At 42.2% G+C, this 19,879-nt stretch overlaps 2 protein-coding genes across 2 annotated transcripts; both read right to left on the bottom strand.

Moving 5' to 3' along the window:
- Positions 1-669: 669 nt before the first annotated feature.
- On the bottom strand, positions 670-6,757 carry LOC307256891 (uncharacterized protein; the record flags this gene model as incomplete). Its single annotated transcript, XM_080036007.1, has 3 exons — positions 670-2,337; positions 3,038-3,114; positions 5,101-6,757. 3 exons carry the CDS (start codon positions 6,755-6,757, stop codon positions 670-672), a joined length of 3,402 nt encoding a protein of 1,133 aa, XP_079892133.1.
- A 1,803-nt stretch (positions 6,758-8,560) lies between these two features.
- LOC307256902 (uncharacterized protein) lies at positions 8,561-14,628 on the bottom strand (the record flags this gene model as incomplete). The annotated part of the gene is given in 4 exon segments (XM_080036018.1): positions 8,561-10,260; positions 10,263-10,383; positions 12,724-12,833; positions 12,969-14,628. Coding segments are annotated over 4 exon segments (3,591 nt in total).
- Between the last annotated feature and the right edge of the window lie 5,251 nt (positions 14,629-19,879).

Raw genomic sequence — 19,879 nt, forward strand, 5'->3', positions numbered from 1 at the left:
GCATTTATTTAGGTCCATGCATGGGACCATGGACATGTGTAGGCTTAACCAGTGAATGAATGAAGTAAAATATGAACAGATCATTTCCTGCAGCGTTGTGTAGTTCAGGCAGGCGCCCAGACAACGCACACCTCCCGCTCTGACAACAGTTGGATATAAAAATTAAAATAAATCGCCCGTCTCCCGTCACCAACCCCCGCTCCTGTGTTCCCCAGTCAGCAGCTCATTTCTCCTCTTTGTGACTGAAATAGCCCTATGTTGATATAAATCGTAGGACTATTAACATACAATCAAACGTTCCCCGAGAGGTAAATATATATATATATATATATATATAGGCTATATATTCCGTTAGCCAATGGGATGAATGGTCATAGCGTCTCTATGTGATGCCATCAGGTTAATATGCGCGTTCCCAGGGCTTCATATATGCTGCGGATGGATTACACTGAAATGAGTTGAAAACCCCCCTGCGTGGAAAGAAGAGGCACACGGGTACCCTTTGGCGAGAGCAGTTTACGCCAAAAGCCCCTGACCAAGCGAAGCCTTTCGACGAGTTCGGAGTGAGACTGTGTTGGATGCAACTAAATACTACAATATTACACACTGCACCTTTTTAAGGATTACAAAACACATGCTTTTACCCACTCTCCATTTAACAACATCTGTCTATTTGAGTTTACAGAACTCAGCAGTAGCATTAGAAGCTATCCAAAGTCCAGCATAGAGCGGCTGAGTGAATGTGGTCTGGACTCTGTGGAGGAGAGTCATGGTTTCAGAGACGCTGTAGAAGGACAGAACACCTGCACTGTGATCCAGGTACACTCCTATTCTGGAGCACTGAGGACCTGAAACGGGAGTTTGGACATTGTTGAACCAAACATTTAAACTGTTTTGAGAACAATCTAACCCCCAGGATTTATCATTTCGTCCAAACCAACATTCATTCGTCCCCCCTGCTCTGCTGATATTCTTGTATGCGACTGCTACACCAACTTCTGTCCCTCTCCACTCCACCTCCCAGTAACGACGTCCAGTCAGACTCTCTGTACTCAGGACCTGACACAGTCCAGTGAATCTGTCTGGATGACTAGGATAAGACTGTTGTTGGTCCAATCTTGTAGCTTTTTTGTTCACCTCAGATAATAACACATTTATCTGTGCTGTGTTTGGATCCAGTGTGATTTCACGTGAATATCTTAAGAAGTCGGCTCTGGTCTTGGGCTCTGGTTGTGATAGTAAAACATCCGCGTCAGTCACTGTCAGTGAGATGTTTGTCCATGTCTCTGTCAGGACGTCCTGTAGTTTATCTCTGGCTTCTGACACAGCCGCTGTCACGTCCTCAAAGTATCTCAGAGGACGGATGTGGATGCTGGATGTAGATTCACTGAGTGTTGACAGTGAGGGGTAGTCGTGTAGAAACTGGTTGTGATCCTCTGTGTGTGAGAGGGTCTTCAGCTCAGCGTCTTTCCTCTTCAGCTCAGCGATCTCCTGCTCCAGCTTCTCCTGAAGATCTTTGACTCGACTCACTTCAGTTTCCTGCTTTGCTCTGACCTGCTGCTTCACATCAGAGCTTCTTTTCTGGATGAGACGGATCAGCTCGGTGAAGGTCTTCTCACTGTGCTCCACTGCTTTATCAGCAGAGCCATTGATAGCCTCCACCTCCTGTTGAAGCAGCTTCACATCTTTCTCTCTGTCCTGGGTTCTCCCCTGGATGTTCTGTCGACTCACCTCGAGATCTTTCTGCTTCTCAGTCCGTTCTGCTGCAGCTGACACTGTGTCGTGGCCTTTGTGTTCATCCAGAGAGCAGAGATAACAGATAGACTGCTGATCAGTGCGGCAGAAAATCTTCATCACCTCATCGTGACTGGAGCAGATGTTCTCCTGGAGCTTCTTGGAGGGCTCCACCAGCTTGTGTTTCTTTAATTGAGCCACGTCGTAATGAGGCTGGAGGTGTTTCTCACAGTATGAAATCAGGCAGAACATACAGGACTTGAGGGCTTTCAGTTTTCTCCCAGTGCAGACGTCACAGGCCACATCTTCAGGTCCAGCATAGCAGAGATCAGCAGGAGCAGCTTGGAGTCCAGTCTTCTTCAGCTCCTCCACTAAAACTGCTAACATGGTGTTTTTCACCAGGGCAGGTCTAGGATCGAAGGCCTGCCTACACTGAGGGCAGCTGTAGATTTTCTTTTCATCCCAGAAGCCGTTGATACAGTCCATGCAGTAGCTGTGTCCACAGGGAATAGTCACCGGATCCTTCAGTAGATCCAGACAGATCGAACAGCAAATTATGTCCCGGTCGAGCTGAACTCCTTTCTGCGCCATTTCACCCTCTCTCTGTCATCGAGTGTCTGAGTTTACTTTCACTAGAACCAAAACTATTTTTAGCTCTGATCTGAACAACATGTGTGTGTGCAGTGAACGGGGCCTGCACTTCCCCACACTCTGGTTACACCCATATTTAAAGCTGTAGATCTAAAGGGGAGGGAACAAGGACAGATATGGACAGAGCGTAGCAGGCTGTGTTTCAGAGCAGGAACAAGAAGGAGGGTTTGTTGAACTCTGCTTCATTCCAGGAAGAGGAGCGGCTTTATGAGAGAGATACTGTGTGCGTGTGCATGCGTGTGTGTTGTTTTTTTATAGAGATAATTTGGAAATACATAAGATCATGCCTCATACCTTGTTTCTACATTCCTAGTAAACATTACTGGGGGAAACACATTATTTTAGACTTTATCTTTACTCTGCAACAAATGTCACTGTGCCTGCTGACATCAACTTGATCAGAAGAATAGTAGAAGTAGTTCATTATGGGAACCAATGAGGGCGCCAGAGGCCAAACAGTTCAGTTGTTGACCTGCAGCAAGGCATGTAAAAACTTCACTGAGCAAAACACCAGTAAAGAGAGATTAGAATAGATGTAACTGTGAACTCAGGCTGCATCTGTATCTCTGTGTAGAATGAAACAAGCAAACTACAGATAATAAATACTTGATACTGAACTGCTGTAACCACAAAACAGAAACCTTATACTTACTCTCAAAGGCCAGCTGAGTTTAAACGCTTTAGGTGATTTTAGTGTTAATTGTTCAGCTGTGAGCTCAGAATCCTGAGCTACAAAAATAAAATAAAAAAAAATTACAAAAAATTCTCCTATTCATTTCTTTGGGACCAATGCAAAACTAAAGGGTACCTCGCACATCCGTAATTTATGGCAGGTGCGTAGGAAATTATAATTTAAATCCAAAAGAGACAGGTTCCCGGACCCACACACTGTCTTACTTGCAAAAATAGATATTTATTCGATGGCATCGTTTCAGTTCTAGACAAGCAAACATCCAGGCAAACATTAGGGACCAATGCAACCATTTCACCATCCCCCCTTTCCCTCCTTTCCCTCCTTTCCCTCCTTTCCTCTCCTCCTCAACCCAAACCATGAATGATTGTTCCCATCTCATTATTGAGACATTACTGATATTGTAGTCAGACCGTTGAATGTCGCTCCCTCCCACAACTCGCACTTCCCTTTCCCCAGACATGAGCCCTGATTTCCCTGATCACTTCTGGCAGGACACTACCTTCACAACCTCCTCTGTCTGGATGTTCAGCTCATCACCTTGGCTTAATACACTCTGTCAGATGAACCAGGCTTGCTGAAGGTGGCACTTTACTTTAAAACATTAAATTAAAAACCTGTTTTACCACAGCTTATTCCGTACTATAAAACATAAGGTTGAAGTGAACCATGTCCATTTTTAATCAATTGTTTTACACCTACACTGTTGTTTTTAGTGTATTTTCTTAGAGATTGTATTCTATGTGGAAACTTCTACAATTATCCATCTGTATTATTCTGGAAATACTTCAAATCATGTCTTATAACCCTTACTGTATGTATTTGGAAACAAATGTTACTTAGCAGAAGTTAGAGGGGAAATAAACAATATTTTAGACGGTGCTTTCGGTCATGCCACAAAATGAACACTGTACTTTCTAGTATCAGTCTCTACTTTTTTAAATTAGGTTTGTATGAAGAAATTAAGAAAACCCTTTGTTTGCACATTCTTGATTCTTTATTGATAATATGAACCACAAGTTTGTTCACACATCCCCATCTCAGTAAAGTCTGTTCAATGATTTCATGCAGATACAGATTCACTTCATTTCAATCTCAGCTATGTAGAAGAAAATAATAAATTATGTTTCTACTGATATGATCAGGATAATTGCTGTGTTATAATACATCATATCTCAATTTGAATTTAACCAACAACATTTGAGCCTGTATGGGGGGGGGGGGGGGGGGGGCACTCTAACCAATACTCTACAAGCGCCTGAACATACAAATATATCATGAAAGTTTACACATTAATAAAGATACATGTCAGTTCAGCTAAACTAAAGTCACCATGAACATTGTTTGCCTCAGTGGCTAAATACACAGGAAACTTTTTACAGAAGAAATGTAAAGATTTCAATACCGTCCATAATGTTTGATTGACAGCTGATCTCTGTGCAGTGAAGAAAAACAACAACAACAATCATCTCTGATCAACAAAAACAAAGAAAAAATAAGTTTAAAGGTGCAGTGTTTAGAATGTATAGTCATTTTTAAGATCAGAAATCGTAGAAATTGGTTAGGGTTACTTTTTCATAAGTATGTTTTAATTAGTGAGTAATCTTTTTTTTTGTATAACCTTACAATTAGCCTTGTATATCTACATAGGTGCTCAGCTCAGAACGGACAACATTGACTGAATTACCTATTTTTACATATAGTGGGCGTCCTGTTGAAATTCACCTGTTGGAAGACGAAGTAGTACTATAGAATAAATAACTAAATACATCTTCTCCAAATCACTTGATAGTGTGGAAAGACTTGAGGCAGTGGGGGATGATGCCATCTTTGGTTACTAGATTATTGTCATTAAAGGCCATGTAGCTTCTGTACAATCTACCAAAGGGAGGGGTTAGCAAGGGAGCGTTGCAATCTGGATGCAGCTAAATATTACGATATTACACACAGCACCTTTTTAAGGATTAAAAAAGACATACTTTTACCCACTCTCAATTTAACAACATCTGTCTATTTGAGTTTACAGAACTCAGCAGCAGCATTAGAAGATAACCAAAGTCCAGCATAGAGCGGCTGAGTGAATGTGGTCTGGACTCTGTGGAGGAGAGTCATGGTTTCAGAGACGCTGTAGAAGGACAGAACACCTGCTCTGTGATCCAGGTACACTCCTATTCTGGAGGACTGAGGAACTGAGACGGGAGTTTGGAATTTGTTGAACCAAAAATTAAAACTGTTTTGAGAACAACCTAACGCCCAGGATTTATGATTTCGCCCGAATCTATATTCCTGTGAAAACCCTACACTTGCTCTGCTGATACTCTTGTATGCGACTGCTACATCAACTTCCCACCCTCTCCACTCCACCTCCAAGTAACAACGTCCAGTCAGACTCTCTGCACTCAGGACCTGCCACCACTCAGTGAATCTGTCTGGATGTCTAGAATAAGACTGTTCTTGTCTCATTCCTGTAGCCTTTCTGTTCCCCTCAGATAATAACACATATATCTGTGCTGTGTTTGGATCCAGTGTGATGTCACGTGAATATCTTAAGAAGTCGGCTCTGGTCTTGGGCTCTGGTTGTGGCAGTAAAACATCCACGTCAGTCACTGTCAGTGAGATGTTTGTCCATGTCTCTCTCAGGACGTCCTGTAGTTTATCTCTGGCTTCTGACACTGCCGCTGTCACGTCCTCAAAGTATCTCAGAGGACGGATGTGGATGCTGGATGTAGATTCACTGAGTGCTGACAGTGAGGGGTAGTTGTGTAGAAACTGGTTGTGATCCTCTGTGTGTGAGAGGGTCTTCAGCTCAGCGTCTTTCCTCTTCAGCTCAGCGATCTCCTGCTCCAGATTCTCCTGAAGATCTTTGACTCGACTCACTTCAGTTTCCTGCTTTGCTCTGACCTGCTGCTTCACATCAGAGCTTCTTTTCTGGATGAGACGGATCAGCTCGGCGAAGGTCTTCTCACTGTGCTCCACTGCTTTATCAGCAGAGCCATTGATAGCCTTCACCTCCTGTTGAAGCAGCTTCACATCTTTCTCTCTGTCTTGGATTCTCCCCTGGATGTTCTGTCGACTCACCTCGAGCTCTTTCTGCTTCTCAGTCCGTTCTGCTGCAGCTGACACTGTGTCGTGGCCTTTGTGTTCGTCCAGAGAGCAGAGATAACAGATAGACTGCTGATCAGTGCGGCAGAAAATCTTCATCACCTCATCGTGACTGGAGCAGATGTTCTCCTGGAGCTTCTTGGAGGGCTCCACCAGCTTGTGTTTCTTTAATTGAGCCACGTCGTAATGACGCTGGAGGTGTTTCTCACAGTATGAAATCAGGCAGAACATACAGGACTTGAGGGCTTTTAGTTTTCTCCCAGTGCAGACGTCACAGGCCACATCTTCAGGTCCAGCATAGCAGAGATCAGCAGGAGCAGCTTGGAGTCCAGTCTTCTTCAGCTCCTCCACTAAAACTGCTAACATGGTGTTTTTCACCAGGGCAGGTTTCGGATCGAAGGCCTGCCTACACTGAGGGCAGCTGTAGATTTTCTTTTGATCCTTTTCATCCCAGAAGCCGTTGATACAGTCCATGCAGTAGCTGTGTCCACAGGGAAGACAGACCGGATCCTTCAGTAGATCCAGACAGATCGAACAAGAGAAAGTTTCCCTGTCAAGCTGAGGTCCTTTCTCCGCCATTTCAACTCTCTGTGTCAGTGAGTGACTGAGTTTACTTTCACTAGAACCGAAACTAACTTGAGCTCTGATCTGAACAGCATGAGTGTGTGCAGTGAATGGGGCCTGTCAGCTCCCACACCTTGGTTACACCCATATTCAAAACTGTAGATATAAAGGGGAGGGAACAAGGAAATATGTACAGAGTGGAGCGGGCTGTTTGTCAGAGCAGGGACAAGAGGGAGGGTTTGTTGAACTTGTATTCCAGGAAGAGGAGCGGCTTTATGAGAGAGATACTGTGTGTTTTAACATTTGTTTACTATAGAGATCATTTTGGAAATAAATCAGATCAAGCCTCATACCTTTGGTTAATATGGAGAAGTTTCTACATTCTTAGTAAACCTTACTGGGGGAAACACATAGACTTTATATTCAGTGTGCCACAAATGTCACTGTGCCTGCTGACATCAACTTGATCAGGAGAATAGTAGAGGTAGTTCATTATGGGAACCAATGAGGGCGCCAGAGGCCAAACAGTTCAGTTGTTGACCTGCAGCAAGGCATGTAAAAACTTCACTGAGCACAACACCAGTAAAGAGAGATTAGAATAGATGTAACTGTGAACTCAGGCTGCATCTGTATCTCTGTGTAGAATGAAACAAGCAAAGTACAGGCAATAAATACTTGATACTGAACTGTTGTAACCAGACAACAACAAAAAACATGATTAAACCTCAAAGGTCACTTGAGTTTAGATGCTTCAGGTGATTAATAGTGTTAACAGTTTGGCTGTGAGGTGCTGAGATAAGAGAGGACACATACTAATACAGATATGTAGCTCAGGGTCCTGTCATCATTAGCAGACTGATAGTGACTGAAGTGTTGTAGAACTAAGGTGTTGAAAAAAGAATGCAACATTTCACTTTGGTGTCACATCAGAGCAGTTTATTGGAAGTCGATGCTTCAACAGTTCTGTTTTTCATATAAGTGCTTTTCAAACCCAAATCCCAGTGTTGGTAATTACAAAACAGCAAAATCACCCCTTTGAAAATAGTTCCCTGCAGATACAATTGAATTAATAACTTATCTTTACATTGCAATTGGATAATGAGCCCCCCCTGAGCAGCATTTTAATGTTGCCTATACAGTGCATATATATATTTTTACCATTTTATAAGATGGTGCGACCAAAATATCTAGGATAAATGAAGTTCTGGTGCGCTCTTTGCAAAGACCTACTATAAATGGATGAGACACAGTAACATACAAATACACCAATACAACTATTCAACAATCATTTAGAGCACACAGAAGTTTACACATTCATAAAGAAACATGTCAGTTCAGGTAAACTAAAGTCACCATGAGCTTTGGTGGCTAAATACAGACAGGAACCATTTTACAGCTAAACAAATTAGATGATTTCAAAGCACCGCCCATAATGTTGGATTGACAGCTGATCTCTGTGCAGTGAAAAAATACAACAATCTTCTCTCATTAACATGCACAACGACGAAATAAGTGTAAGGATTAAAACACAAAGTTTTACCCACACTCCATTTTAAGGTGCTACGAGGATCTTTCAGTTTATTTTAATTCTAGTGCCCCCTTTGGACAAAAGCGGAGGTGTTTTTACTACGCCAGCTGTTGTTCCTGGGTGAGCGTATACGTATACCCATGACAAAGGCGTTAAGAAAAACTATAAAATAGCATTCTTTTTCACTGATGGCCTTTTTTGCTGTTACATGTGATTCATGATCATCAGAGGAACAAATTGAATTTCAGAAATATTTAAAAGTTCCTCGTAGCTACTGTAAAGACTTCTGTCTATTTGAGTTCATAGAGCTCAGCAGTGTCTCCATAATAAGATAACCAAAGTCCAGCATAGAGCGGCTGAGTGAATGTGGTCTGGACTCTGTGAAGGAGAGTCATGGTTTCAGAGACGCTGTAGAAGGACAGAACACCTGCACTGTGATCCAGGTACACTCCTATTCTGGAGGACTGAGGACCTGAGACGGGAGTTTGGACATTATTGAACCAACATTTAAAACTGTTTTGAGAACAACCTAACACCCAGGATTTATCATTTCGTCCAAATCTACATTCCTCTGACCACCCTACACTTGCTCTGCTGATATTCTTGTATGCGACTGCTACATCAACTCCTCTCCCACTCCACTCCACCTCCAAGTAACAACGTCCAGTCAGACTCTCTATACTCAGGACCTGCCACCACTCAGTGAATCTGTCTGGATGGCTAGAATAAGACTGTTGTTGTTTCATTACTGTAGCCTTTCTGTTCCCCTCAGATAATAACACATTTATCTGTGCTGTGTTTGGATCCAGTGTGATGTCACGTGAATATCTTAAGAAGTCGGCTCTGGTCTTGGGCTCTGGTTGTGACAGTAAAACATCCACGCCAGTCACTGTCACTTGGATGTTTGTCCATGTCTCTGTCAGGACGTCCTGTAGTTTATCTCTGGCTTCTGACACAGCCGCTGTCACGTCCTCAAAGTATCTCAGAGGACGGATGTGGATGCTGGATGTAGATTCACTGAGTGTTGATAGTGAGGTGAAGTCGTGTAGAAACTGGTTGTGGTCCTCTGTGTGTGAGAGGGTCTTCAGCTCAGCGTCTTTCCTCTTCAGCTCAGCGATCTCCTGCTCCAGCTTCTCCTGAAGATCTTTGACTCGACTCACTTCAGTTTTCTGTTGAGATCTGAGCTGCTGCTTCACATCAGAGCTTCTTTTCTGGATGAGACGGATCAGCTCGGCGAAGGTCTTCTCACTGTGCTCCACTGCTTTATCAGCAGAGCCATTGATAGCCTTCACCTCCTGTTGAAGCAGCTTCACATCTTTCTCTCTGTCCTGGATTCTCCCCTGGATGTTCTGTCGACTCACCTCGAGCTCTTTCTGCCTCTCAGTCCGTTCTGTTGCAGCTGACACTGTGTCGTGGCCTTTGTGTTCATCCAGAGAGCAGAGATAACAGATAGACTGCTGATCAGTGCGGCAGAAAATCTTCATCACCTCATCGTGACTGAAGCAGATGTTCTCCTGGAGCTTCTTGGAGGGCTCCACCAGCTTGTGTTTCTTTAATTGAACCACATTAAAATGAGACTGGAGGTGTTTCTCACAGTAAGAGACCATACACACCAGACAGGACTTGAGGGCTTTCAGTTTTCTCCCAGTGCAGACGTCACAGGCCACATCTTCAGGTCCAGCATAGCAGAGATCAGCAGGAGCAGCTTGGAGTCCAGTCTTCTTCAGTTCCTCCACTAAAACTGCTAACATGGTGTTTTTCACCAGGGCAGGTTTCGGATCAAAGGCCTGCCTACACTGAGGACAGCTGTAGATTTTCTTTTGATCCTTTTCATCCCAGAAGCCGTTGATACAGTCCATGCAGTAGCTGTGTCCACAGGGAATAGTCACCGGATCCTTCAGTAGATCCAGACAGATCGAACAAGAGAAAGTTTCCCGGTCGAGCTGAACTCCTTTCTGCGCCATTTCACCTCTCTGTGTCAGCGAGTGTCTGTGTTTACTTTCACTAGAACCGAAACTAACTTGAGCTCTGATCTGAACAGCATGTGTGTGTGCAGTGAATGGGGCCTGTCAGCTCCCACACGCTGGTTACACCCATCCTCATGACAGTAGATCTAAATGGGAGGGAACAAGGAAATATGTACAGGGTGCAGTGAGCTGTGTGTTAGAGCAGGGACTAGAGGGAGGGTTTGTTGAACTCTGCTTCATTCCAGGAAGAGGAGCGGCTTTATGAGAGAGATGGTGTGTGTGTGTGACACTTGTTTACTATAGAGATAATTTTGAAATACATCAGATCATGCCTCATACATTGGTTAATATGGAGAAGTTTCTACATTCTTAGTAAACCTTACTGGGGGAAACACATTATTTTAGACTTTATCTTTACTCTGCAACAAATGTCCCTGTGCCTGCTGACAGCAAGTTGATCAGGAGAATAGTAGAGGCAGTTCATTATGGGAACCAATGAGGGCGCCAGAGGCCAAACAGTTCAGTTGTTGACCTGCAGGAAGGCATGTAAAAACTTCACTGAGCACAACACCAGTAAAGAGAGATTAGAATAGATGTAACTGTGAACTCAGGCTGCATCTGTATCTCTGTGTAGAATGAAACAAGCAAACTACAGGCAATAAATACTTGATACTGAACTGTTGTAACCACAAAACAGAAACGCCATTTTTAACTCTCAAAGGCCAGTTGAGTTTAAACGCTTTAGGTGATTTTAGTGTTAACTGTTCAGCTGTGAGCTCAGAATCCTGAGCTACAAAAATTTCAAAAAATTACAAAAAATTCCCCTAGTAATTTCTTTGGGACCAATGCAAAACCAAAGTGTACCTCGCGCATCCGTAACTTAAGACAGGTGCATAGGAAAAAAATATGTAAATCCAAAAGAGAGAGGTTCCCGGACCCGCACACTGTCTTACTTGCAAAAAAATGATTCTGTGGCAGCGTTTCAGTTCTACACAGGCAAACATTCAGGCAAACATTAGCCAATGCAACCATTTCACCATCCCCCCTTTCCCCCCATTTCCTCCCTTTCCTCTCCTCCTCAACCCAAAGCCATGAATGATTGTTCCCATCTCGTTATTGAGACATTACTGATATTGTAGTCACACCGTTGAATGTCGCTCCCCTCCCACAACTCGCTCTTTCCTTTCCCCAGACATGAGCCCTGATTTCCCTGATCACTTCTGGCAGGACACTACCTTCACAACCTCCTCTGTCTGGATGTTCAGCTCATCACCTTGGCTTAATACACTCTGTCAGATGAACCAGGCTTGCTGAAGGTGGCACTTTACTTTAAAACATTAAATTAAAAACCTGTTTTACCACAGCTTATTCCGTACTATAAAACATAAGGTTGAAGTGAACCATGTCCATTTTTGAATCAATTGTTTTACACCCACACTGTTGTTTTTAGTGTATTTTCTTAGAGATTGTATTCTATGTGGAAACTTCTACAATTATCCATCTGTATTATTCTGGAAATACTTCAAATCATGTCTTATAACCCTTACTGTATGTATTCGGAAACAAATGTTACTTAGCAGAAGTTAGAGGGGAGATTAACTATTTAGTTTCTGGTTTCAGTCATGCCACAAAATGAGCGCTGTACTTTCCATTATTAGTCTCTACTTTTTTAAATTAGGTTTGTATGAAGAAATTAAGAAAACACTTTGTTAATTCTTGATTCTTTATTCATAATATGAACCATCAGTTTGTTCACACATCCCCATCTCAGTAAAGTCTGTTCAATGATTTCATGCAGATACAGATTCACTTCATTTCAATCTCAGCTATGTAGAAGAAAATAATAAATTATGTTTCTACTGATATGATCAGGATAATTGCTGTGTTATAATACATCATATCTCAATTTGAATTTAACCAACAACATTTGAGCCTGTATGGGGGGGGGGGGCACTCTAACCAATACTCTACAAGCGCCTGAACATACAAATACATCATGAAAGTTTACACATTAATAAAGATACATGTCAGTTCAGCTAAACTAAAGTCACCATGAACATTGTTTGCCTCAGTGGCTAAATACACAGGAAACTTTTTACAGAAGAAATGTAAAGATTTCAATACCGTCCATAATGTTTGATTGACAGCTGATCTCTGTGCAGTGAAGAAAAACAACAACAACAATCATCTCTGATCAACAAAAACAAAGAAAAAATAAGTTTAAAGGTGCAGTGTTCAGAATGCATTGTCATTTTTAAGATCACATTTTGGAGAAATTGGTTAGGGTTACTTTTTCATAAGTATGTTTTAATTAGTGAGTAATTTTTTTTTGTATAACCTTACAATTAGCCTTGTATATCTACATAGGAGCTCAGCTCAGAACGGACAACCTTAACTGCATTACTTATTTTTACATATAGTGGGCGTCCTGTTGAAATTCACCTGTTGGAAGACGAAGTAGTACTATAGAATAAATAACTAAATACATCTTCTCCAAATCCCTTGATAGTGTGGAAAGACTTGAGGCAGTGGGGAATGATGCCATCTTTGGTAATTGGATTCTTGTCTTTGAAGGCCACCGTAGCTTCTGTAAATTCTACCAAAGGGAGGGTAAAGCAAGGGAGCGTTGCAATCTGGATGCAACTAAATATTACGATATTACACACTGCACCTTTTTAAGGATTAAAAAACACATGCTTTTACCCACTCTATTTAACGACTTCTGTCTATTTGAGTTTACAGAACTCAGCAGCAGCATTAGAAGATAACCAAAGTCCAGCATAGAGCGGCTGAGTGAATGTGGTCTGGACTCTGTGTAGGAGAGTCATGGTTTCAGAGACGCTGTAGAAGGACAGAACACCTGCACTGTGATCCAGGTACACTCCTATTCTGGAGGGCTGAGGACCTGAGAGGGGAGTTTGGACACTGTTGAACCAAAATTTAAAACTCTTTTGAGAACAAACTAACGACCAGGATTTATCATTTCGTCCAAATTCACATTCATTTGAGCTCCCTGTTCTGCTGATATTCTTGTATGCGACTGCTATATCAACTCCAAACCCTCCCCACTCCACCTCCATGTAAGAACGTCCAGTCAGACTCTCTGTACTCAGGACCTGATGCCACTTAGTGAATCTGTCTGGATTTCTAGAATAAGACTGTTGTTGTCTCATTCCTGTAGCCTTTCTGTTCCCCTCAGATAATAACACATTTATCTGTGCTGTGTTTGGATCCAGTGTGATGTCACATGAATATCTTAAGAAGTCGGCTCTGGTCTTGGGCTCTGGTTCTGACAATAAAACATCCACGTCAGTCACTCTCAGTGAGATGTTTGTCCATGTCTCTCTCAGGACGTCCTGTAGTTTATCTCTGGCTTCTGACACAGCCGCTCTCACGTCCTCAAAGTATCTCAGAGGACGGATGTGGATGCTGGATGTAGATTCAGTGAGTGCTGACAGTGAGGGGTAGTCGTGTAGAAACTGGTGGTGGTCCTCTGTGTGTGAGAGGGTCTTCAGCTCAGCGTCTTTCCTCTTCAGCTCAGCGATCTCCTGCTCCAGCTTCTCCTGAAGATCTTTGACTCGACTCACTTCAGTTTCCTGCTTTGCTCTGACCTGCTGCTTCACAACAGAGCTTCTTTTCTGGATGAGACGGATCAGCTCGGTGAAGGTCTTCTCACTGTGCTCCACTGCTTTATCAGCAGAGCCATTGATAGCCTTCACCTCCTGTTGAAGCAGCTTCACATCTTTCTCTCTATCCTGGATTCTCCCCTGGATGTTCTGTCGACTCACCTTGAGCTCTTTCTGCTTCTCAGTCCGTTCTGCTGCAGCTGACACTGTGTCGTGGCCTTTGTGTTCATCCAGAGAGCAGAGATAACAGATAAACTGCTGATCAGTGCGGCAGAAAATCTTCATTACCTCATCGTGACTGGAGCAGATGTTCTCCTGGAGCTTCTTGGAGGGCTCCACCAGCTTGTGTTTCTTTAATTGAGCCACGTTGTAATGAGGCTGGAGGTGTTTCTCACAGTAAGAGACCAGACACACCAGACAGGACTTGAGGGCTTTCAGTTTTCTCCCAGTGCAGATGTCACAGGCCACATCTTCAGGTCCAGCATAGCAGAGATCAGCAGGAGCAGCTTGGAGTCCAGTCTTCTTCAGCTCCTCCACTAAAACTGCTAACATGGTGTTTTTCACCAGGGCAGGTTTCGGATCGAAGGCCTGCCTACACTGAGGGCAGCTGTAGATTTTCTTTTGATCCTTTTCATCCCAGAAGCCGTTGATACAGTCCATGCAGTAGCTGTGTCCACAGGGAATAGTCACCGGATCCTTCAGTAGATCCAGACAGATCGAACAAGAGAAAGTTTCCCGGTCAAACTGAGGTCCTTTCTGCGCCATTTCAACTCTCTGTGTCAGTGAGTGACTGAGTTTACTTCACTGGGACTGATGATCTAAAGGGGAGGGATTCAAAGTGGAGTGGATGTGTCTTAGAGAAGGCACAAGAGGGAGGGTGTGATGAACTTTGCCTCATTGCAGAAAAAGGAGCGGCTTTATGAGAGAGATAAGGTGTGTTTAACACTTTACTATAGAGATAATATGGAAATACATCAGATCATGCCTCATACCTTTGGTGAATGTGGACAATTCCTATTAAACTTTACTTGGGGAAAATATTACGTTACTGACTTCAACTTGATCAGAAGAATAATAGAGGTAGTTAATTATGGGAACCAATGAGGGCGCCAGAGGCCAAACAGTTCAGTTGTTGACCTGCAGGAAGACATGTAAAAACTTCACTGAGCACAACACCAGTAAAGAGAGATTAGAATAGATTTAACTTTGAACTCAGGCTGCATCCATTATCTGTGAAAACGCAAACTACAGGCAATAAATACTTGATACTGAACTGTTGTAACCAGACAACAGAAACCACATATTGACTCTCAAGGGTCACTTGAGTTTAAATGCTTCAGGTGATTTTAATGTTAACAGTTTGGCTGTGAGGTGCTGAGATAACAGTGGACGCACACTAACACAGATATACTGTATAGCTCAGGGTCTGTCAACATTCAGTCCCAGGCAACACTTTCCTTGCAAATTAAACAGACACATTACCCCTCAGAGCCGGGCCGGCCCATGCCTCCTAAGCAGAATTTCTCTCTCCAATGTTAGCGCTGCCCAAATCATTGACCATTGTTAATTGCCTTCAGACACCCAGTGTTTTCTGCTACTGCCTCCAATGTCCAGCTGGGTGAAAATAGTAGCCAGCCGAGTTCCCAACCATCCTTAGAGGGGTCAGGGGGTATGCCCGTCCGGGATATTTTCTTAACTTTTTAAAGTGAAATGCATGAATCTGGTAGCCTGGCATTCCCAGACCTGCCACTAGGCGCTGGCAAATTAAATTTGCTGCGCGTGTTGGTCTGGAGACGCTCCGTTGAAGCTTATCAAGACTACCAGAAATCTGGTATAACGTTTCAATTGGTTCTATCTAATATGGGCGCGCCAGAGCCCTTTATATGGTGCTCTGGGGAGGACGTAACCGGATGACGACAGTGACGTGCATGCGACGTCGAAGCTGTGATAGTAAACATCAAAGATGGCTGCGGATATGTTGTGTGAGTTTGAGACTGCTTTGGCCTCGACCCTTAACGAATTGGAAGACGGGACTCATAGCTTTCACTAGCAAGTAAGTGGAATGTTCTGTTTTGCCGACCGACAACGGCAAACGTTTAATTGAACAGTTTAACAGCTGTTCGCTAAACGAACGGGGCTTACGTCACTTGTGCATCGCTCTGATTGGTTGTAGTGCTATCCAACTGCGTGCAGTGGCATTTGAAATGCACGAGTAGGAGCCGCCCCTAGAGTTGGAAATTACTATTGATCGTCGCCAGACCCTCTATCGTTCAAGATATCAGGGTCAGGATTTCCAGGCTATGAATCTGGTGCACTCTGAGAGGAAAAATTAAGAGGCTTAATCTGAAGAATTTTGTGTGAAAAATTATTTGGAGGCACTGTGTCGGATGAATTAGAAGCTATTGAAGAAGGACACATGGATTTTCCATGAAAATATTAATTTAAAATAAAATATTATCCAGGGTCCTCTGGGATGGATTTGGTGCTCTTTTTCTTTAATGGGACATATTTCTTTGTAATATAATGAATGCATTTAAATTATTTAAAAACTAAAAGGGCCATATTACATAATATTTTTTAAACGTGACGCGGGCTAATCAATCAGTTATGGGTTAACTAAGAAAAAAATTATAATAATTAAAGGGCCATATTACATTATATTTTTAAAATCGACCGCGGGCCAATAAAAAGCGGGCCGTGGGCTGCAGATGGCCCGCGGTCCGTAATTTGGACACCCCTGCTGTATATAAAAACACATAAGGCGTCCCGCTCCTATTTAGATATAAAGGCTCATTTTAATTATAACTAACGTAACATCAACTTTTGCATTGTATTAGAAATAAAAATACACACCGTTTTTTCTGCTCATCCTGCAGTTAAAACGCATCTAGAGAGAGAGAAAGAGAGAGTGAAAGAGAGAGACACACACACACAAACACACACAAACACACACACACACACACACACACACACACACACAGTCGTCCGGCCTTATATTTACAATGTGCTGAGTTTACAGTTGGTGCTGAACCAGCGGATATTATTGATGTGTCTATCCACCCAACGGGAGCAGGTTGGGGTGTGTGTGGGGGTCAGTTCCATTACACCTGGCGTGTGCAGTGTCAACACACCTCAGCCTGAGGCGCCCACTCTGACAGATTGTTTGGTGTGAGAGATGAGAGAAGGCTTTTGCTCTTTCTGATCCTATAGCTCGCCGGGGCTGCACACACTAAAACATGGAGGTACGAAACAAGACCATTTCTGTAGGCTACTTATAGGTACACCTTTAAGTACAGTATGTTCACTTAAAAGTACAATGGTGTTTTTTTAAGAGGTGCCTTATGACTAACTTAAGGGTACAACATGAAAGAGAGAACACATTTGTACCATTTCAATGCCAACATTGAAAAATGTTCCTACATTGATAATGACTATTATACTTTTTAGTATTATAAGTTATAGTAAGCTATTTACAACAGCTATTTATTTGCAATAACAAAAATGTATAATAAAAATGACAATACATCTTTAAAATAACAATACATGTATTTCTTTAGTATTAGCCTCTATATTCTTTTTATCATCATTCCAAAACCTGTATTTCAGCTAATTAGTTTCAGAAAGAATGTGAAAAATGAAACACAAATCTAACTGAACTTAAGGGTACACAATTTTCTTTCAAAAGGGAACCTTGGGCGCTCCGGTGGCGTAGTGGATAGAGCGTGTACCATATCGGCTCCAGCCTTCGTTGCAGTGGACGCAGGTTCAAATCCGACCTGTGGAACTTTACTGCGTGTCATCCCACACTGTCATCAGCAACCAGAGAAGCTCCTTCAGTGACAGGCTGCTCCTCCCCAGATGCAGAACCAACAGACTAAAAAACTCATTTGTCCATCGTGCCATCATACTCCACAACTCCACACATGGAGGGAGGAGGGGGGTGGCTGATGGAACATAACCGCAACAGCTTGCATAATCTATTTATTTATTTATTTATTACTACACACTAAGGTCAAACAGAGATATAAATTAATAACTGTTGCTAACATCTGCTGCTGCTGCTTCTTTTTAAAATGTATTTATAAATATAAATCTGTATTTTACTTTTTTACCATGTATATTGATGCATTTTAGTGACTTGCTTGTGTCATGTTGTATGTACTACAGCTGCTGCTGGATTTTTGAATTTCCCTGAAGGAACACTCCCAAGGGATCAATAAAGTGTCTATCTATCTATCTATCTATCTATCTATCTATCTATCTATCTATCTATCTATCTATCCCCCCTCTCCCTCTCTGTCTCTGTCTCCCCATTTCAACTCTGTACTGTCTAATAAAGCTTGAAAATGCCAAAAAATAATCTTAAAAAAAAGAAAAAAGGGAACCTCTCCTGCAACAAGCATTGTACCCTTTTAGGTGCACACTGGTACCTTCTGCTTTCTGAGTGTGGAGAGAGATTGAGCTTGTCTTCTTTGACCTGCAATCCAGCTTTACGGAACAACGGGCGCGGCTCAGACATTGGGTTGGACACACCAGTGACACCTGGGCTTGTAAATTATGCGCTTTGTCATCACCGCATTGTACTTTACATTCACACTGTGGCACCAGGCACACATTGAAGGGGCCAGTACAAGACAAGGGTTTTCGATAAAGGTTTTTCTACTGGGAGTTTTTTCTCAGCCGAGATAAGGGTGTCATACTGTATGGAATGTAAAGACCACTGAGGCAAATGTCTATTTGTGATATTTATAATTGGGCTATACAAATAAAACTTGATTTGATTCTTGATTTGATTTGATTCTCGTTGGCTACATTCACACAACAGGTCTTTATTCCAAAACCCTTTTTGCACAATATTCCATTACATCTACATTTTAAAGGGTTGTTTCACCTACTAAGTTGTGTGTAGACATAGAAGTTCATTTTATTGCCAAATTAATCACCGCCATTTTCTCACAGTTGTTATTTTAACCGCACAAAGAAGAGGAGGAAGACAGGAAATGTTTGTGAATTTCTCCTTCTCCGTTTGACCGAATAGTACGGCAGCCAAGCTTGGGGTCGCTGCAATGACTTATGGGTAATGGTGTTTGAAGAAAAGGCTCATTAACTCTTTTAATTCCTTCTGACCAGCCTAACCCCACTCTAGGCATTATGGGTGAGTCTAATACAAAGACTGGGTCCAGATGTGTCCAGGAATTTAGATGAGCAGAGGACACATTTTACCATTGTATTCACCAGAATAGAAAAAAGAGATTAATCTATTTGAGAATATCAAATAATATAGATATATTATTTTTTAAACTTTTATTTGAGTGGTTTTTTGTTTTTTATTTTACTTATGGACAAAAAAAAACAGAATAAGTAAACATACAATACATACACAACACCCAATCCCCTCTCCTCTCCCCCTCCCCGTCCCCCTCCCCCCTCCCTCAACAAATATTAATTTTAAAGAAAACCTTTAGACATGATGTGTAGAAAGTATGAACAGTTTCAGAAGATATTTTCGCCATAATTGAACTCCTCTGGTTTTCAAACTATTCACAATATGATTGAAGCTCAAAAAATGAACTTTTTTAAGATTATTTTGTTTGTTGGTAAATTCATTTTGAGCTCAGAGACATAGTCTGCTCGCTAAAATCAACTCGAATCAATTGATGTCCCATAAACTCATGGTCTTGAGCTGTTCTTTATTACTCCTCACCTATTCCATGTACTTGTCAAACCAAGCTTTGCAGAGTGTCTTGGAGTCAAAAATATTCTATCGGTACTAATAAAAGCATCAACCCAAAATCCAGAATCAGTGTCCCATACTATGACTTGTGCCCACAGTGTATTATATGTTGTGTGAAAAATAACGGATGTGTTATGTCTCATTTCGCTGCACGGTCGAACACTAGTGACACACTCGTCGTTTAAAAACTTTTCCTTTAGGGAGAAATGAGAGAAAGAAAAAGATGACACAATGACAGCATGAAGTTATTATGCACAAGACGGCTCAATGCATCTCTGCTAA

This window comes from Ammodytes marinus (genome assembly GCF_949987685.1).
Source record: "Ammodytes marinus genome assembly, chromosome: 2".
Lineage (NCBI taxonomy): Eukaryota > Metazoa > Chordata > Actinopteri > Uranoscopiformes > Ammodytidae > Ammodytes > Ammodytes marinus.